Source organism: Syngnathus acus, chromosome 3 (assembly GCF_901709675.1).
Source record: "Syngnathus acus chromosome 3, fSynAcu1.2, whole genome shotgun sequence".
Taxonomy (NCBI): domain Eukaryota; kingdom Metazoa; phylum Chordata; class Actinopteri; order Syngnathiformes; family Syngnathidae; genus Syngnathus; species Syngnathus acus.
In genome coordinates, this window is record NC_051089.1 from 2,163,307 (window position 1) to 2,183,962 (window position 20,656).

At 42.3% G+C, this 20,656-nt stretch overlaps 1 protein-coding gene across 7 annotated transcripts in view; it reads right to left on the minus strand.

The window, feature by feature from the left end:
• Window positions 1–20,294, minus strand: part of LOC119121061 (protocadherin-9) — a 106,190-nt gene extending 85,896 nt beyond the window's left edge. For 5 of the 7 annotated variants that reach the window (XM_037248440.1, XM_037248437.1, XM_037248439.1 and 2 more), the window contains exons 1-2: window positions 19,833–20,293; window positions 15,909–19,026 (exon numbers count right to left, since the gene is read on the minus strand). In XM_037248440.1, coding sequence (XP_037104335.1) covers window positions 15,909–18,944 — 3,036 coding nt within the window. In that variant the 5' untranslated portion in view covers window positions 18,945–19,026; window positions 19,833–20,293. Of the gene's footprint in view, window positions 1–9,877; window positions 12,005–14,875; window positions 15,814–15,908; window positions 19,027–19,832 lie in introns of those variants that run through there. The other 2 variants (XM_037248443.1, XM_037248442.1) reach the window with 2 other exon arrangements.
• Window positions 20,295–20,656: the final 362 nt, after the last annotated feature.

Sequence of the window (20,656 nt, forward strand, 5' to 3'; positions counted from 1 at the left end):
TATGTATTTATTTATCTGTTGTTGTAGTAGTAAAAGTAAATGACATGTGACATGGTTGGACAAGTAATGACTGTAAACATAAACGAAAACCTCATGTCTAATCACTATTAACAAAAATAAAATAAATCGGTTTGCATATTTTTTAAGACAAAGAACCCCAAAAAGAAAACACGTTTTAAATCATTGCAAATGCATTGGTAGTCCACGCCTGACAAACCGACTCTCCCAGTGTGGCAAAGAAAAGAATGGTTGTGCAATTGTAGAACATCTTGCAAGATTTTATTGTTCAAGTCTAAATTGCTTGGGCAGTCGCACACTTCACAGAGCAGTGCAAGCGTTGAGTTTGAAAAAAAAAAAAAAATGTAGAGAAGTGAATCAACAAGGGGATGCAGATAACACAAAAGGTGGCAAAAAATACAATCTGTAATACATGGACATAAAGTAGCAGCAGTATTCATGACTGAATACAAACAAACCGATTGCACCTGAATGACAATGAGGCCGTAAATTGGTGGAAGAAGATATGAAAGAAAAAAAAAGTCAAGGCTATGTTGCGAAAGGGTTTTCTCACCATACAGGTAGATAATGACGGCGGTTTCCAGCACACATCCATTGGCAGTGTGTTGTTGCCTGACAAACATGGAGCAGCCTCCATTCTGTGGCTGCCTTCCACTTTGCCCCTGTGTTTCAATCATCCATGAAACCACACAGATAAAGCAGAAAAATGGACAGCTGAAATGAGAATGTAGGCTTGAGAGGTTAAGGGATAATTTCCCAGCATCTTTTGCAGGAGCCTCTGACCATCTGCCTCTTTGGCACCCGCCTTACTTTCCTGAATATAAACCTGCTCTGAATTGGCATTCAGTTGAGCAGCCGCTCAAAGAGACTAGCTGTTGCTAAGTTAAATCACATGCGTACTCTACATAGTACAATAAACTTGGGCTAAGTGAAAAAGGCCACAAAGAAACAGAAGGATTCTGTGAAATTGGAGTGCTGCCACGTTTGCGTTGAAAGGAAATTGCCGGGCGGGTGGCGAATGATGGAAAGTGAAAAACAAATTAGAGAACAAAATGGGAGATGCACAGGAAAGAGAGGTCTGAAAGATAAAAGATTGGGGAGTGTGAAAGGATGGCGGTGCAGCGGGCGAGGAAATGGAGTCGAAATTGGCGGAGTGAAAACGTGAAATTAGAAGTGAGAAAATACAGGAAAGACGTAGCAAAAAAAAAACAACACAAAAGATTAAAGGAACATGGGCAGCGAGTCTCATTCTTAGTCATTAACGTCTAAAAAAAACCATTTACGGATGACCATCTTGTCACTTGTCACTCAAGTAAGAAAAAGATGGGCAGTGAAAGAGGAAACAGACATAAAAAAAGCAATAAAAAGGCAAAGCAGGTTTGAGTCCTAAGCCGACCATTCTCAAGTGCATACAAGTCAAGCCCTCCCCAGAAAATAGGAGCCATAGGAGGTCATCAGTAGCGCATGTTAATTAAAATTCTCGCCGCAGACTTTTGTTCTGCTCGACAGCGAGGTAAAGGCAAAGACGTGACGACACTGTGTTTAGTCTCATTAGCAATCCCTGTTAACAAAAGGCGGCTTTACAAGCGGACCACCACCACCCAAGGATTGGGCACCGTTCCCACATTCTCATGACCGCGCCACATTCATCTTTGGCATTCAAAAATGCCACCTCTGTCACAAATGGAATCTCAAACACAAGATCATCAGCGAATATGTCATATTTGTCCAAGAAATGTCACCTTTAACAACCCAAATGCTAATGCTCAAAATCATCTGTCACATCATGTTTAAAGCCAACACATATTTGCTTGCGTGTGCGTGTGTGCGCTTGTTGGCCCGGTAGCGCCGACTTGGTGGGGGGGAGGCTGAGAGCCGGTTACAGCGGTCCCAGTGTGTGGCCTCCCTTGGCACACAAACACAAATTAGCTGAGGGACGTCTGCTGTGGCAGAAAGCTTCTCTGCAGACAAAACCTCTTAATATTCTTTCCAAGTCCATTAAGGCTTCAAGAGATTGGCCGGAATTGATTGCTTGTGCTTGATATTAGCAGGCTTTTTAAAAGGCTCAATTCACATCAAAAAAATTAAAGCTGGCGTTCGGGGAAGCCTTAGGTAGGCTCGCAAAACTAAACACAAGCCTGCTTTTGTGCTTTCCGTCTCAGCAAAGCTTGTTGTCGTTTATTCTTTACTTGAGACTTTATTGACAATTGAATCGGCGTCCTGAGTGGGTGGCTTTCAATATTTCCTTAATGTCGTGATGGACTCCAGCAAGAGAGCTTCTCATTCAATTATTCAATAAAGGTGATGACCTCTGCACAGCCTCGACACACACGTGCATACACTTGAAGACGGAAGGATGAAACAAGTCCTTCTTGTGAGGCCCGAAGGCTGAAACCAGGTGCAGAATGTTAAGATGAGATGCTAAGAGACACACTTTAGATTTGTGTGTCGAGCAAATGTGATGAAGTGAATTAAGCATGGAGTATAGCGGTGGTCTCCAACTTTTTTTCTGCCAGGGATTGGGCCAAAGTAGCACAGACTGGGAAGCATTTTTTATTGAGTTTATTGCTTGGTTCCAACAGACTTCTCATACGTCCAATTTCGTCATTTCTCAGGAGACCCAAAAATGGCATCATTGACGGATTGGTAAATGATGACATTTTGCATAAAATGCTAAACATCAGCCGATCCGATCCAGACAATCAGATATGCATAAAGGTTACCGGCATTGCATCTCCAAAGAGCATGAACCATTTTCAACACTTTAGGTTGGGTAATAATTTGTAAAAATTAACAGTCAAACATGTGGGTTGACCAAGTATATTTTTTTTTAATATGGAATTTTCCGAAATATGATATAGGTTTTGCCTCGAGGCTACCTACAAAAATAATAAATAAAAATATATAAAAATAAATAGATAAATAATATTGAATAATAAATAATAATGCAAATAATAAATAATGTTTGGTCCCCTGGTTGGGGATTATGGTAGTATACTATTATGTGGACCCCCGTGTATTCTCAATTTCCTTTCGAGCTTCCATCAAATAATAATAATGCAAAAGGTTATGTGTAGACAGGTTAAAACAAGTTGTCTGAAAAATAAAATACCACAGTAAATGTCAGCGTTGCATGGCTTCATTATGTCCGTGTAAGACTAATAATTAGTTTCAGACTCAATGATGGCTTCCAGACACGCAGGGCACTGCATGGGTTAGCATTGCTTCTTGTTAAAATTGGAAATGAGGTCAGTCTCGGGTCAGACGAGCATTAGGAGCACATCTATATGAAGATGACACACTGGGAGAAAGCAAATTAGAAAATCCTGTTGGATAAAAGATTTAATTCTGGAGAAAAAGCTCCATGAATAATAGAACATGCTGTATGTATATGTGTGCGCTCATGTGCAAAAGCAAAAGGGACAAACTGACCCTTTGCTCGCTTAGCAAAAAAAGAAAAACACGCACCGTATTTTCCGGACTATAAGGCGCACCTAAAAACCAAACATTTTCTCAAAAGCCGACAGTGCGCCTTATAGTCCGGTGCGCCTTATATATGGACCAAATTCCTAAATTTAAACTGGCCCGAAGCATTGTGTCATGAAATCAATCATAAGTGGCCCGCTGAAGACTATGAATCATGAATCAAAAAGACTATGGATCATTATTTTGTGATTATAAAATAACTTGTTGCGTCTGAAGTTGAAATAAAAAAGATAAAATGGAGAATGATTTGATTTGGTTGAAAAATCTGACATGATGCATTAATGGTGCGCCTTAGAGTCCGGTGCGCCTTATATAAGGACACAATTTTAAAATGGGCCATTCATTGAAGGTGCGCCTTATAGTCCGGTGCGCCTCATAGTCCGGAAAATACGGTACTCCTTTACTAATTTTGGACTTAAGTGTCAACACGCCAAACATCTTCACGCTGGTCATCTTCAGCACTTTTTCTCCCACAGTTTTGTCTCCCAACTTAATTATGCTAACAAGCGTGTCTCCTCTGTGTCATACGGCACACAAAAAAAGACAGAAGAGACTCAGCAAAGCTCATGACCATCTCTACCCAATAAAGTGCGCCCTTGTCCACGGAACCACGTGCAGTCACATGGCCTCAAACAGCATGTTCCCAATCAGCGAGTCAAAACAAGATCAAAGAACATGATCCTTGGAGATGTTAATCAGTCCAGCCGCCCACTGCGTGGCATTAAATCCCCTCTGTCTTGCTCCGTTTCTGAATATCAAGCCATAGGCTGCGCTATTAATAAGTGGACAGCCACACACTTCCCTCGGTGAAGATATGGACCACAGCAAGTGATCTTTATGGAGGAAGAGCTTAGAGCAGCCTTGACTGTGTGTTGAGCGCTTAAGCTCCATCATCACTGCCCTGAGAAGCATACGTGTTAAAAACACGTGGGCTCACGCACACGCATGCTTGTATTCATGAGGGATTCCGTATGATATATGGCCCAGGGCATCCACAGTCCAGAGTCTGTGACGCTGAAGGAACCTCATTGTTCCCTGGATGGAAGCTGTGCTGTTTTCTGGGACACCCGAGCAAGCGTGTAGCCCAGTAACTCCACATGACAAATTGAGCCAGCCCCTTTTTTGAAAGATATGACATAAGGGAGGGAACTGGGTCAATCCTAGGTCACAACATTAGGTATGGGTGTAAGTGAACCATCCAAAAGTGCTAGAAGTAAAATAGGAATGAACTTGTGTGGAAGTTTGGAAGGAATTTTATTTCAAAGCTTGCTAGTGATTAAGAGTCAAGCAACATTCAGTCTGTTTGATTTTTGGTGAACAGACTGATGGTGCCGATTGTAGTTTGCTGCGCGGCATCACACTGAGAACTCGAGCGGACCTTTTAGAGGTGGCGAAATCAAAAAGAATTGTGTTACTCTTCTATTGGCTTTTATTGGAATGTGTGGGTGTACCTAATTAAGTGTCCCGTGGGAAGAGAAATTAGATTCGTGCAATGGCTTGAAATGAGATAATGACTCAGCTAGTGGCTGGGAAAGAAAAACTTTCCCTTAACAAGATTTTTTGACTTTGCTTGTAGCTATTTTAAAACTGAAAAGCATCTTCTGAATTTTGATTGTATGATATTTGCTTTAGCTATTATAAAACTGAAAATCATCTGCTGTATTTGGATTGTATGGCTTCCTGCCAGCCTTTCTTCAGTCTTTTGTCATATCACACTAGTAAAGTTCACACTTAAATGAAAGAGAAGTTTCCTGGAAAAAAAAAAAAAATCTCTGCGCATATATCCATTATCAGCATACGTTATCGTCACAGGGGAGTCTGCAGCGGGAGGAAAGCTCGCTGAGTCTCTTTGTGTGGTGGAAGATAGGGCAAAGCAATTTTTGCCTCCCTCCCCCGCCTCCCTCCAACACACCACTCCACTCAGCCCTCACTAAGTCTACACAAGCCCAACTAAATCATTTCATCGCAATAAGCCAGCCAAATGTTTTACACCTCTGCGTACTCATCTTCGATAAGGTTCAGGTTCACCAATCCGTGTAATGTTTTTCTTTTTTTTTACCTCCGTGATTCTGGAGTGTCCTGCAGAGATAGAAAGTAGCAAACTAAGAAGGTGAGGATATTTTAAAACTCCGCCGTATCGTATCCTCCTCCCCCCCGACGATGAAGCAACAGACAAGCTATATTTTATGTTTGTGTTAAATATTCCCATGCGCGGCACCTCCATGACAGTTTATTCGCCGGCAGATTTATCACGAACCTTATCGGCTCGCCTCGCCAGACAAAGGCGATGGAGCACTATGTCTAAGCCTGAGGCGCAAGACAAAGCATACTATCAATACAAATCTGCAGTCTATACATTGAACTGGAGTGGGTTGACACACATCCCTCAAGCAGCCATACATCACAACTTCTTATCTAATTAGCTCCCTGAAGAGCATTAAATGTCTACTAAATTACACATATATCTCTCCATCCACTCTCTCCTGAGGAAAATCTTGTGCCCAGAGTTGCTAAGCTACTGCGCTCTGGCTAAATGATGACAAACTATTAATGATGTACAGATTTAAAGATGTATTTTAATAATTTGATTGAACGGCGACTTAATCAAGTGTTTTATCCGCTGCGCCGAGGGAAATACTTTATGCTGAATTAAAACGGGGACGAAAGCGCTTATTCAGAGCAACGGTTAGCGTGGCAATTTACCAAATATTAATATTTGAACAGCAAACTTGTCTTACAAAAGTAAAGACATGCCATCCAAACAATATCATATAACTTTTAATTTGATTCATTCGCCACTTTAAATTATTTTTTTTGTTAGTTGAAAGCAAAGCCTTGAATATCTGCATATAAATTTCATCACGGTGGATTATCCTTTTTATTTCAACGGTGTTACTTACATTTAGCATGAATGTAAATCCTTGAGAATCCCCATAAAATCAGATTTAATGTTATTATTCAGAGTAATGAGTTTTTTCTTTTATATTCAACCAAATAAGAATTTGAAATATAATTGTATGATGTAGATAAAATGCACTCCAACTTATCCTGTCTATTCGAGGATCAACTCGTCAAACATCGACTCACCTTTCTTTTTTTTTTATTTCCACCCAAAGGAAAAAGATGAGTGACCGAATCTTGAATGAGAAAGATTACACAAATGGAAAATGTCCGTAGGACAAGACCAAGCTGTCACTAGAGAAATGTGCATCCCTGAGAGATTAAAAAAAAGAACAAAAAAAAAAATAGAAATCAAGGATAAAGTCTATGGCCTCCCGCAAGCTTCTGACTTATCCGGATTTTAATTCAGTGCAATGGCGTCAGGCATATGACTAATTTAGTGGCGCTCCCAGCTAACACTGTGTTCAAAAGGCATCTGTCAGTTCTTGAAAAGATACAGGAATTAAGCATATGTAAGCATATTTAGTGAAGTCGGCATGCTTTGTGGAAAACTCGACTCAGCTATTCAGCTTACTTTACCCCAAATCACATAAAAGGCTCCGCTTCTTGTTGTCATGGTTATTGTTGCCTTGAATCGATAAACACAACTTTCCTCAATTCCAAGCTATTGAAAAAAAAGGCTTGATCTCAATTTTGCTTGATTTACTCTTTCCGCTACATTTATTTGCTCATATTTCTTATATTGTTGCAGCATTTTGCCCACAGGAAAACTTGTTTGATAGCCAAGAATGAGATTTCCGCTGGAAGAAAAAGAATATGTACACATAGAGATATTTCTCCGTGTCACTTTGCTCCCGCAGTAGGACCCCGTCGCATTGGCAATTCAAACCTCCATTGACTTCTGTTACCGCAAAGTGAAAACATTCAGTGTGCCTCAAACACATACTGCTATTGATTAAAAAGAAAAAAAAAATCCTTCTCCACACTGACCCTCATGACTAAGCAGTGTCACACTGAAGTGCCACACAGGGAGGGAAAAGAAATACTCGCACAGGCACTTTTGATTTGGAACTAACCTCCAACATTCGACTTCTGCACTGTGCCTCAGAGGCACTCAGTAACATCTGGAACTGTGGGTGTTTTTGTCTTGCACAATTGTCGAGAATAACATTTTCTATGCAGCCCCACTATTCGAAATACGATAGACCGATTAAATCTATCTCTGTCGACCGGAAATGACATCACGGTGGCTCAATCAGATAATGACCAATCACGTCTCACCTATTTTCTGACTTTGCTCTCGTGGTGTTGATCCCTTAGGTCACTTTTAATCGACCGAAAGTGGCAAAATGGCCGCCTCCTGAGGGGGGATTATGCATCTTATATATATTCTCCAAACGCAATTCCAAATTTAGACTATCAAATTTAGATAGAACATTTTTTATTTTTTGAATTCCCTTTTAATGTATTTAACTTTATTTCCAAAACCATATGCTACAAATGATCCAAACACTATTAATAACTTTCAATTGAAAAGTTCTAACTCATCACAGCTTATTGAAATATCAAAGCTACATTATAGTGAAATGATTTCGGTTTATTCCGTTCCACATTTGAATCCAATAGTATAATCGTACTTTTATTCTAGGAAATGGGCATTTACACCTGTCTGTCGAGTACACCACTTTGGATGAAGTTACAACGATCTCAATGATCATTTTAACGCATCGTGACATAACAACTGGCTTGTACGAGTGCCCAACAATTGCACAAGTAGTGAAACTTCAGTCACGGTACAGAAAATTCCAGATTTTCAAATCCAGGACTGCCGCTATTGTTAGCTTGTGTGTAAGTTACATGTTGATAATGATTACTGTTATAGGGTGAGCAAAACGTTCAATATTTGAACAGCATGTAATAATGCGGCAACAATGATCAGAGGAATTTCCTAAACAGCCAAACGCTGCTCTCATGTCATGGCTATGCTGCTCATTGCCCCTAGGGGGGAAGTCGCTCAGTATCCGAAGAGAGCTACGTATAATATGCTGTGATGTATTAACGCCTGCTACAGTGTTCCTTTCATTTCTTTCATCTGCCAGCATTCACATGCAATTTATAGGAGAAATGCAATTTCACTACCATTTCCAAGAAAAGAAAAATCTTGCCTTGACATTTTCCCCATTTTCATGTTACATTCACATTGAGACCGGAAAATTGAGAAATGTGGCCTTATCCTTATAAAAATGGTCACTGCAGTTCTTTTTTTTTACTTTTCTCAGAGGAAAAGGCAATATGATTAGTCCTTGGGTCAGAAGTCAGGTTTCAAATTCCAGGCTGAAAGTGCACATGGCTTTCTGAAAGTGACCGTACACACCAGGTCAAAGTATAAAGCAAGCAGATATTTATTTATTTTTTTCTTTCACTCCTTCACCTCCTCCTCTTCTCTCAAATGCAGACTAAGCTCTGCTTCAGGCTTTCAAACGGAGTGAAGAGATTAAGCTGAGTTAGGCCTACTTTCCATAGATATGATGGTGTGGCACTTTGAAATACCCCCTTCCACACACACGCACGCACGCACACACAAACACACGCGCACACACACTTTTGAGAGGAAGTGATACTTTTTTTGTTTTGTTTTTTAATTGAGTGAATGACAAGTGACCATTTGTCAATATAATCAGTGCGGTTCAGAGTCTGTTTTCCATAATGTTTAAAAACAATTTATGTGTTTTACTTGTCAGGGTGGTGACAATGTTGATCGATATGATTATGTGGAAGTATGCCAAGTTTGACAAAATTCTATACCTTTTGTATTAAATTGAATATACATATTGAAACCACTACTACTACTTCTTAGGTATCCTTGTACAGTTGTGCGAAATAACATTAGCGTTTTAGCAAAGCATGTATGCTTTGTATGCTGTGGAAGGCTCCAATGGTACCAGATTTGACAAACATGGTGTAAAATAAATAAATAAACGATGCAACCTTTTCTTTCCAAATTGTCACTAAGATAAATTGAAGTGTAAATGGTTGTGAATGCAAAATATAATTATCTATTTATTTAGTAAATCTTAATAATCTCTTTTTTGTCATATGATTGGTTGAGGTGCTACAAAAATTAGCAATTGTGCGCAAAAGGCATGTTTGAATGTGACAATCAGGCAGAAAATTTTGATTGACGATTGTTCCCGCTGAGTGCGATGAGCGTTTGAATTACACCTTTTGTCAAACTGTTTGCATTGACATTCCTACTCAAATGTGACTGCATGGGCTTCTATGTTTGAGGCGTTGTCGCTATTCTTGTCTCTAGATCATATTCGGAGAGATTGGGCCTACGCATGAACGTGTATTTCTGTTGATCGGCACCAGTTGATAATTTGTTCAGTAGCAGCCTGACATGTGCCATTTTACACGATCGCACTTGGCCCATCAGAAACGGAGAACAAACTGACAGATAAGAAACAGGAAATGAGCTCTTGGAAACATTTATTATGAAATTTTTTAGGTAGAATAGCAGTGTTCAAATAAAGCTTTCAAAAACAGGAGTTGCAATGTTCTAAATAATTGGCAGTTTGTTTTTAGTTCTTTTCAGAGGTCCCAGCAATGAAAAAAACATCTATTTATAAAGAAAAAAAGCAGAGCAAATCAAACCAAAATTAAGTCCATTATTTTTTAACACAGCACATTAGGCAAAATTACCAGGAGTTCAATTTACATGAAACATATCATATATACACAATAAAGATTTACATTGATGAGGGTTACAGAGTCTTTGTGAGTGATGTGACACAGCAGTCAATGGCAGTCACATTTCACGTCAAACAACCGCCCACACCACACCGACCCTTCCGAGCCCCCCTCCCTTGCCCCCTACCGGCTAGCCTTGGGCATGTTTGTCTGGCACAGCCATTATCACAACTATTAGCTTGGACACGGGCTCAAGCTAGTGACCGAGCAGCAGCGGCCCGTGCGTCACATGTAACAACAAGTGAATGACAAAGACATTTCTCCCTCTGGGTTTGTCATGTCAAGAAATACAGAAATGCTTTGCCCGTCTTTTACACCAGCGAGGGAACACAAAGCGCTCCCATCTGTCACAAATGATCAGAACACCAAAACGGTGACCATGCCGTCGGTGATTTAACATTGCATTGACCCGCTGAAGAAAATTGGCTGAAAGGTGCGGTGGAGGAGGGCAGTTGGCGGTGGGTGAGGTGAAAAAGAAGGGATGGGGACATTCACACAATGATATACCATTATAACTGTAGATCATTTTTGTGGACAAGCAACAAGTCAAGAAACATTTTCTTCCACCCTCTACTCTTATTTTCCATACGCCGTAGAAATCTAAAAGTATTTTCTCGCCATGTTAGACGAAAACATAACGCGAGTACGTCGGCTTGATTGATTGTAGTGGAAGGTTGCGCAATGTCTTCTGGATTCGTGAAAATGTGAAGATGACTGAAGTCATGACAGTCCCACAAAAGCTAAAATAATGTTTTTTCTGGTTGTTGTTTTGTGCATGCTGAACATGAATATCCATCCTATAGTGACTCTCGGGATGATTGATCATCGGTCAATTTGCTGTGAGAATTTGCAGAGATAGACGATGTTTACTTTTAAGATGAATGGCTTGTCAGCCAAAAGTGGCAGACAAACAAACGAATGATAGACAGAGAAAAATCGCATATGCACACACACGCGTGTGGACACATACGCAGAGACACTCTTTGATTTATGAAAGCATTTGCTGTTATCAAAACTGAATTTTTATATATGATGCCAAACTCAAGGATGAGGGTGGAAAATATACTCACAGGAATACAAATATGCACAAACAAATTAAGTATAATTCCTGGTAATTTGCCATCATCTGTGTTTTGGGTAGTCTGCTTCAGGAATAAATATATCTAAGAAAAAAAAATCAACAAAGACCTCATTTGGTTTAACAGCGGAGAAGAAAAGCAAATAACTCATGGTCCAGCAGCTTTACAGACAGCGTTGATTTATTTAGTTGTTTTGTGCAGACAAAAGTAGATCCCCTCAAGGCTCTAATTTAGTCTGCTACTTGCTAACGTCCGATAGCTTAGTTGAGGCCACACGTCATTCCATTTAAGCATGTACACAGATAGGGCAGGACTATTTCTTGTAGCATGTTCTCACCAGGGACATGAATGAGGTGTCATGTTTGTGTAAAACCTTAATTTGTCTTTACGATGACGTTTTGGGGGAGAACTGAATTGTAGTATCGTCGTCACCTTTCCTTTGAGAGTATTTCAACATTATCAAAGACTATTAATCTTCCCTGCTTCCATCAACTCTAATCACTTCTCATTAATGTGGCAAATTAACCTGCACAGCAAAGTCGACCCCTCCAAGGTTACTTAATTGCAATTGCTTTTATTTTTCCGTCTATTTTGGTCATGAAACAAAAAGACACAGTTCGTGACAATACGCTTCGAATGATCGTTATCAGACTTCTTCAGAACTTGTCGATGAGCTGATCACTTAAATCAGGTGTGTTGGAGGAGGGAACTATCTAAAACAGGAAGTGCAGCAGCCCACGAGGACCCGGAGCTGATCATCTCAAGACTGTCTATGAAAGAAACAAGGCTATTAAAAGAATCCTGCGGTCAATAATCAATTATTTCTTTCTGCCATCTTGGGAGTTTAGTTGATTATTATACACAAGCGCTTATTTCCAGTCAGCTTCTTCCCCAGCTAATTACTCTTGGAATACATCACTCGCCATCAGATACGAGTACAGTCCAAGTTCCAAGCGAAACGTTTCCAAAGGCAGTTCTTATAAAATGTCCCTTTTAGCTGCAGTCTGATTTGCACATCAGAGTGAACAGTGTGTGAAAACGCAACCGTCGGTCCATGCTTCTAAGTGCAAGCGTGTTTGCTTCCATATTAAAAAAATAATAATAATAATAAGATCACCCGTGGCAAATAAATGCTTGGTTGGAGAAATGTGGTCATATCACTGTGAGTCCCATATAAAGCTGGTAATTGTGCAGTGCGCACCCACATACAGCGTATTGTCACATTACCATAACAAAGTGAGTGGGGGGGAAAGAAATGGACCCATCTCATTGTCATGGGCCTCTCACATAATAGACAGCCTTATTTTCACATTCACGATGGAAATTAGGTGACGAAGGAAGACTATTTTCAAATTTTCTCTCACTGATTTTGTCCTGGCAAATAGTGTACCTGCATAAACATTGATAAATTAAAGCAAGGATTGTAATCAGTTTAGCACCGTGCCTAACGCACCATCTCACTGACTACTTATAAGCTCGCTACACTCGCTGAAATCAAATCAACGTGTTCTCAACATGAGCCTGGGGATCTCATGTACAGTGTGCAGATGATGCATAGCCAACGGGCTCGTGTTCGGCTAGTCAGCCATACCTGCGTCTCGCCTTGAGATTCCATGTTCTCGTCCATATATCGTACAAGTGGCGCGAGATGAAACTAAAAGGAAGTGATGCTGAAAAAGCAACTTGTTTTTCTTAGAAGCTTGTGTCGCCGTGCAAAAATATGCTTTTTTACACACTGTTGTTTCCGTTTATGTTGGTCCCGACAGGATAAATAAGTGAAAAATATGAAAGACAAGGCAAGGATTGCGTCTATCGCTATCAGCACACTGGGGGTCTCTCAAAAATGATACTGCCATTTAAAATGTCTCCCATTTCCTAATGTTAAAGAAAAGGCAGACACCAGAGAAGCGGTGGATTTTTCAGGCTTTGCTGCAGCTGCTCTCGACCTTTCTCATCTGGCCGTCTACTTGTTAATCAATTTGCTTTCAATTTTCTTATTTATTGATTGATGCTGATGCTGCATAGAAGTGACTCCTGAGAGATGAAACAGAATGGCTTTTCAATTCGAAGGGGTGGAGGGGGATCAATTCAAAAGCTATTCCCCAAAGCTTTAGCCATGTCTTTGCCTTAAACATCCTTGTTCGCTTAGTTGCTTATTTCACATCAACATCATCAAACAAGAGGAGGTGATTGATGATGTTAGTTACTCAAGAGCAAACAATGTAAAGACTAAATTGTCCTATCATGCACTTTTCCACAATGGGGCTATAATGCTAATGTGACATTTTACCTTTCAAACCAAAGCACGTGTGTCTGAGAATGTAATAAGTGTCAAGCGTTCACATGTTAATGGCAAAAAAACCATTAACATTAGGATTCAAAAGGAGGCATTGAAAATGTGGCCCTCCACGGGTCTGTCTAAACATTTTACCACGATCAATAACTGCCATTTAACCTCAAATATGAATACCTCAGTGAGAGGACGTGGAATTGATACGACGGTAAAATGACTCGCTCTTTGGAGGTCGTTCAAGCCTCAGAAATAGCAGGAAAAAGGAGTGCAAAAATCTAATAATTTTCCACTCAGAAAAGCTTGGAAAAAAAACAAAGATGAAGCATCCAACAGTTTGGCAATAATTAGAAAAAAATAAAACATTCCATGTGATACTGCCACTTATTATGTCAAGTTAAAATGAATAGATGAGAGACCAGATGAGACGATCAGCCTGGCCAAAAAGAGCGTGCCGCAATCTGAGGGCAGTTTTGACTCTCTTTGTCAAACACATTTTTGTCACGGGCCATATCGTAGCCATAGTTTTCTTCGGAGGGCCAATATGACTGTAATCGCCTTATCTTATACACAGTATAGACTACACAACAAACTGAATAACTAGTTTTGAAATCTGACACTAATAAAACTTCTTCAAATATTTTAAAAAGATTACTAGCAATATCGCTATTCTTGAAGTGAAGACAATTTGTAGTCGATGCACGATTTGTCTTCGTGGGCCATATAAAACGATGTGGTGGGCCGTATCTGGCCCCCGGGCCTTGACTTTAACACCTATGCTGTAGATGATTGGAGAACCGATGCACTACAGTTATTTGCACCAGAAATGGCACAGTATAAAATACAGTCGACAATGTTTTTGTGCTTCATTGGGTCATGTATCAGACTTATTGATCCCAATGAGTCTTTCAATGAAGATGCGTTCACTGTAGAGTGTCATATCACATGTGCTATCCTGTTTGTCACAGCCCACAGTCACCCATGTCATCACCTTGCCTCATCCCCCACACCTCCCGCAAGCGGCCACACACTCAAGCTAACTCGAGGGAAAGATGACAAACCAAGCTCCTTTTTTTTTTTGACTGCTAGCTCTCACACAAAAAGGCACAAAATACTCGTCCGGATGCAGTGACCCGGAGGTACGCATCGACATCAGGTCCCGCGTGGCATCACCCTAGGTGATTCCTCTTCCTCTCCTGGCGAGAGCTTATCATTCCCATCTCTACCTGCCGTTATCAATCTTCTCCGTGCAGCCTCAGCATCATTAGAAGAGAGTATTTCACTAAGAACGCCAACATAGATTTCACTCCTTTCTTATCCTGCCTTGCATGGAGCACTGCAGGCTGGCGGCGCGCCAGGATCCGCCGTACAGCTCAACACTGCCACCTAAGGGTTCAGTACCACCACCAGTCAAGCCTGAGTCAGTAACAACTCCCTCCTCACTTGGCCCTCCCTCTGTCCTCTTTCTCATCCCCACCTCTGCTGCTCCCTGTATTTGTCCATGTGCGTTATATTAGATTAGAACTGTTTGTTGTGTAGTGGGGGCTTTATTAGCAGAAAAATTAATAAGGCTTTGATACGCAAAAAAAAAAAAAGCAGCATGGATTATGTTTAAATTTGAGGCTCATTATTGGCTAATCCTTTTTGAATTGGATGTGTATCAAATCCCAGACAAGGCTCACTCAGTTTGTTAGTGTGCTTTGAGAGGAAGAATTGAATTCCGGCTTTGATGATGTGGCAAAGCCGTCTGTGACATTCACATTTGACACTGCGAGGGACTAATTGTTACGACTCGTTATTGCTTACAGGTATTGAGAACCTTCTCTGGCTTTGTGTGATATCACAGTACACACCAGAACACTGAAACACACAAACAAAATAAACATGAACGTTCGCTCGGGTTTTATGAAAGGTGAGACGTCTTGTATCTTTTTAGCGATTGTGAACCCGTTGTCAGGTTTGAGTAGATAGGCAAGAAAAAAATGTTTCTTTCACAAAGAGCAGTGGGTCACAAGAGATAAATGTACAGTTTGGATCTGTCCTGGGTGTAGAATACACAAAATAAGGCAGCCACTCACCCATTTTCATTCGGATCATTGTAACTAACAAAGGTTTATGACACACAAGCATCAGTCTTTGATTGGACCACCAAGTTATGTGTGTGACAGAAGAGTCCATCAAATCCATAATTGGTGGATGTTTAATTGCTGTGTTGTTTTTGTTTCATCTTTAAGTTTGATCATTAGGAAAATCAGTGTGCTTCCTTGACTTTGTTGTTGCATCGATAATCTAAGTGTGAGAATCAAATGTGAACTGACACTTTAGCACTGAGGAACAGGGCAGTTATAGGCAGTACTTATAGACCAGTAAAAGTGCTCTTTTACCTGCTGTCTGGTGTGCATGGGCGCCTTGGTCTTGAACCCTCCTTGGGAGCTGCACTCCGAGGCACTGAAGTGGTCTGAGCTTGTGGAGGACCTCTTGGAAAGGGTGTCGCAGCCCCCAACAAAGGTGTTATCCAGCGGCAGCTCCTGAATCACGTGATGCTTCTTGACGGAGACCGGCGTGTCAGCCTTGAGGTGGAAGGCCGATTGCGGTGAGGCAGATTTGTAGTGTCGGGCCAGGTCAGGGCTGCCGGGTTTGAAGGTGGTGGTCGGTGTGGCATTCCAATCAAAGCGTCCTATCCCTTGCTCCTCCAATTCGGTGGGCAGGCTGATGGTTCCGTTGATTGGTTCGTGGGCGGGATCGTTGGGTTTGTTTCCCTCGATGGTAACAAAGTTGAGTAAGGAGCTCTTTGGAGATTTCCTTTTCTTGCGCTTTTTCTTCTTGTTTTGCTTGTTCTCTGTGTTTGGGGACATCCATTCTGTTCCCTGTTTTTTTCTCTGCGCAGCTTTGAACCTGGACGTGTGCCGGCAGCGCAGCAGGACGGTCACAAAGATCACAATGATCACCACTAAGGCGCCAGTCACAAAAGCGATCATGATGGTTAAATAGTCCCCACTTTGATAAGTTTCACTGCTTTCGCTGATGTTGCGCTCAATCGGGGTTTCCATCCGTCGCCGGATGAGATCGGTGATTAGGCTGTAGTTGCCCACAGTATCGTTGACATAAAGGAATACCAGCACCAGGGTATGGAGGGATTTGGGGTATCCTAAATCACTGATGTTGACCACTAATCTGTGTAATCCTATATCGCTCACTAAGGGCTTCTCCTCCAGCGTGATGTTCCCGGTGACAGGGTCAATCCTGAACAGGCCCTTGTTGTTGCCGTGCACGATCGTGTATTTCAGTTCGGCGTTCATCCCCGTATCGCCGTCCACCGCAAACACCTCGGCAACCACCGATCCCGGGATGGAGGAAAGCGGGACGAGCTTAAAAGACGTGTTGGAGGGCGGGTAGATGACGACGGGGGTGTTGTCGTTGACGTCGATGACGTTGATGGTCACCTTGGCGGCCGAGGAGCAAGGAGGCCTGCCGCTGTCCACGGCCCTCACGTCAAAGGTGTAGGAACTCTGTTGCTCCCGATCAAACGACACGTTGGACTTGATAACGCCGGAGAAAGGATCCAAGATGAAGTTTTCGTTGTCGTTCAGAATGGAAAGTGAAACGGCAGCATTTTCCCCGGCGTCAGAATCCGTCACGGTTATCACGCCAACTGTGCTGTATTTTGGGAGATTCTCCGAGACAAAAAACTGGAAGTGGTTATGTGTGAACTTGGGGTTGTTGTCATTTTCATCCAGCACGGTTACAATGACGGCCGCTTGGGTCTGCAGAGGCGGGGTGCCGTTATCTCGTGCCGTTATCGTGAACAGAAACTTGTCCTGATCCTCACGGTCAAAAACTCTGGATGCAGTCAGAACCCCCGTTTTCCGATCAAGATCAAAGAACGAGGCGTTCGGTCCAAGCTGATACACAATCTCTGCGTTTTTACCGCTGTCCTCATCCGTGGCACTTAGAGTGGTGAGGAACAGGTCCCGTTTGTTGTTCTCCATGACAGCCAGTTCAATGACTGGTTGAGTGAAAATAGGGGGGTTGTCATTCTCGTCCTCCAGCCTCACTCTCACCAAGGCGGTCTGATTCAAGCTCGGCTTTCCAGAATCAGAAGCCACAATTTTGAAGTTATATTCCTTGCTGCCTTCGTAGTCGAGCAGGGCAGATGTCTCCAAAAGATACTGGTTGTCGTACACGGCTTTGAGATGGAAGGGCACATCCTTTTCGATGAAACAAATGACCTTGCCGTTGATGTCGGTGTCTTTGTCTGACACTGTGATGAGGGCTATCTTGGTATTAATGGGGTCCTTCTCGGAGAGGAAAACAGTGCCATTAATGGGACTGATTATATATCTCAAGTCTATATTGGGGGGATTGTCATTGACGTCGGTCACATTTATTGAAATGATAGCTCTGGCCGGGCTCGGGCTGCCGTCACTAGCCACGACAGAGAGTTTATGTATTGCCGTTTCCTCCCTGTCCAGAGGCCTCTGCACAGTGATGAGGCCGGATGTGCTATTTAGTGCAAACAGCCTCTTTGTAGCAGGTGACACCTGAGTCCCAAATACATATCGAATGTCCGCGTTGGCCCCTACGTCCGCGTCGGTGGCCTGAAGCTGCACGACAGACGTGCCGATAGGAGAGTTCTCCGGAATATGCACCTCTACCTGGCTCTCCTTAAAGACGGGTCGGTTATCGTTGACGTCTGTCACGGTGACTTGGAGAATGGCGGTGCTGGATTTCTGCGGGCTGCCGCCATCCTCCACTTTAATTTTCATCACATAGGTATCCTTCTGCTCTCTGTCCAGATTCTGCTGCACAATGAGCTGGGGCCACTTCTCGCCCTCTGGCGTTTCCACTATGTCTAAGCCGAAGGCACTTTGCCCATTGATCAGCTCATATTTGTGCACACTGTTTGGACCGGTGTCTGGGTCAGTGGCTGAAGGAATAGCAAAGCGATTATTAATGAGCGTGTTCTCCGGGATGGAGATGTTGATCACTGGGGATGGGAACATGGGCGCATTATCATTTGTGTCTCTGACGATTATTTTGATTTTAATCAGCCTGAAATAATCATTAGGCAGGATGACCACTTCGATTTCAAAGGAGCACTCGCTGTCCTCAAAGGAGGGACCGGGGCAGAGCTTCTCCCTATCTATTCGGTTTGATGTTGTGAATATCTCACCGGTGCTGCTCAGAACGCGGACCAGAGGGTTGTCTCCCGCTTTGGAGACCAACCGGTACACAAGATTCGCACTTGCTCCAGTGGCAGCGTTTGTGTGGGAGATATTAAGGTCTCTGGGTATATTTCCAATGAGGACATTTTCTTGCAGCTCCTCCCTGATGGGGTAGATGAGTTCTTGGGCTATTGAAGGGTCTAACCATATGCAGGCAAGCAAAGCACCCAACAGGTAATAGTCTTTTAGATCCATGACAGAGAAAGCGAGGCAAAAATACTTCTTTCTAAGAAAGGGCAGTAGCAGACCTCTCACTGATGACAGCAATCGTCCAAGCCTAAAAATACATAGAGAATGTGTTGAGTCAATACCTTAAAAGGCAAAGTGATCAAATCAAAAATGACATCCCAACCATTTAAATTCCATACCTAAAAAGATTGATCCTCATTCATGAATCGTTCTCAATTGTTCCACCTTTTCCATTGACTGGTGATTGTTTTTGAACGACATTCTATAGAATACTCATGATTCAGCAATATGACTGTTTAATGCAACGGATGTGATTCTACATTTATAAGGCTGAAAATGCTGTTAGATTGTACTCATTATAATGACCTTGTTGAGGTTTAACTGCTTGTCGATCCCACTTGGACTTTAGAGGATAATAAAGGGTGAAGAAAAAAGGTTATAAAGGACATAAAGGAAAAATATAAGAAAATCATCTCTAGACATATGAGGCCCTTTCTGGTTTATTTGCCAGAATATCTGAAGAAAAAAGTCAGAAAATCTACTTAACACTGCATCAGTCATTTCAGTGTGAATTGCTCCATTCTGACACCCAATGTTAAAAAATACAAAGTACATTACAAAACACTTGTGACTTTGATAACCTTACGTAAGCATTGCACACTTACAAATCAAATTGAAATGAATGGCTACAGCCTTCTAATATATTAAGTGTACACACACTATCGCAACAGAAATTTTGGAGTATGCCAGCCCATGGTCCTCTCATCTTACGTTGGCAACGGGAAAACAAACCCAAAAAATGAACATTTGAGTTGCACAAACAACGTGAGTGCCTCTTGCATTTCCTCCCCAGTTTAACTTCACTAATGGAAAGGATTTAAGCGCGTGACCTACCTGCGGCTGTTGCGGTGATCAGCGTCTCATCTTCCAGCAGCCAGGTGGTCAGTGGTTTGCGGTGTCTTCCATTAAAGCGTCTCCCAAAATCAATGCTCGGCTCCCGGTCTACGTCCCGTGGAAGGGGGGAAAAAATGCACTTTAAACCTGCGAAGCAGCGCCGGCGGGGTGAACGCAAGACCAACCACTCTATTCCCTCATGTTTCAAGTCCAAGGGGCTTCATTGTCACTCAAACCTGGCATGAAGCCCATGAGTCGAAAAAGACGTAACAAAGGCAAAAAGAGGTGTAAAATGTCCGATTGTGTTGTCCTCGTTGCTGCAAAAATTCAAACAAGAGGCGTTCAATGTCACACCAATGCGCAACCTTTACGCGCCTGCACTCATCCTTGCGCTCTCGCTCTCCGGGCTGGATGTCTTGCTCCAACCCTCTCTCTCCTCGGTCGAGCCACGGGAGGGGTGGTGAAATACACAGACGCCCACTCATTCGGCCGAACCAGCTTCATTGGTCAAGCCGTCTCTTTTTCAGCTGCGTCGTCACGCGTAATACGAACAAGATTGGCCCGGTGAAACGTCACTTATTGCGGATCCGAGGGTTGCGCGGTGGGATGCTCCGCGAAGATGCTGCAGGCTGCGGAGACATTTCACCATAACCCCCCAAAAAGCGAGAGTGGGGTGGTCATGACGACGATGACGACAAAGGAGCCGTTGTGCTTATTATTGCTCAAATAAAACAGCGATCGTTCTCGCACTGTATATATACGCTGCGGGTCTTCACAAAACGCGCGTCAAAGTCAAAAAGAAAAGTCAACCTGTTAAGCTGCTG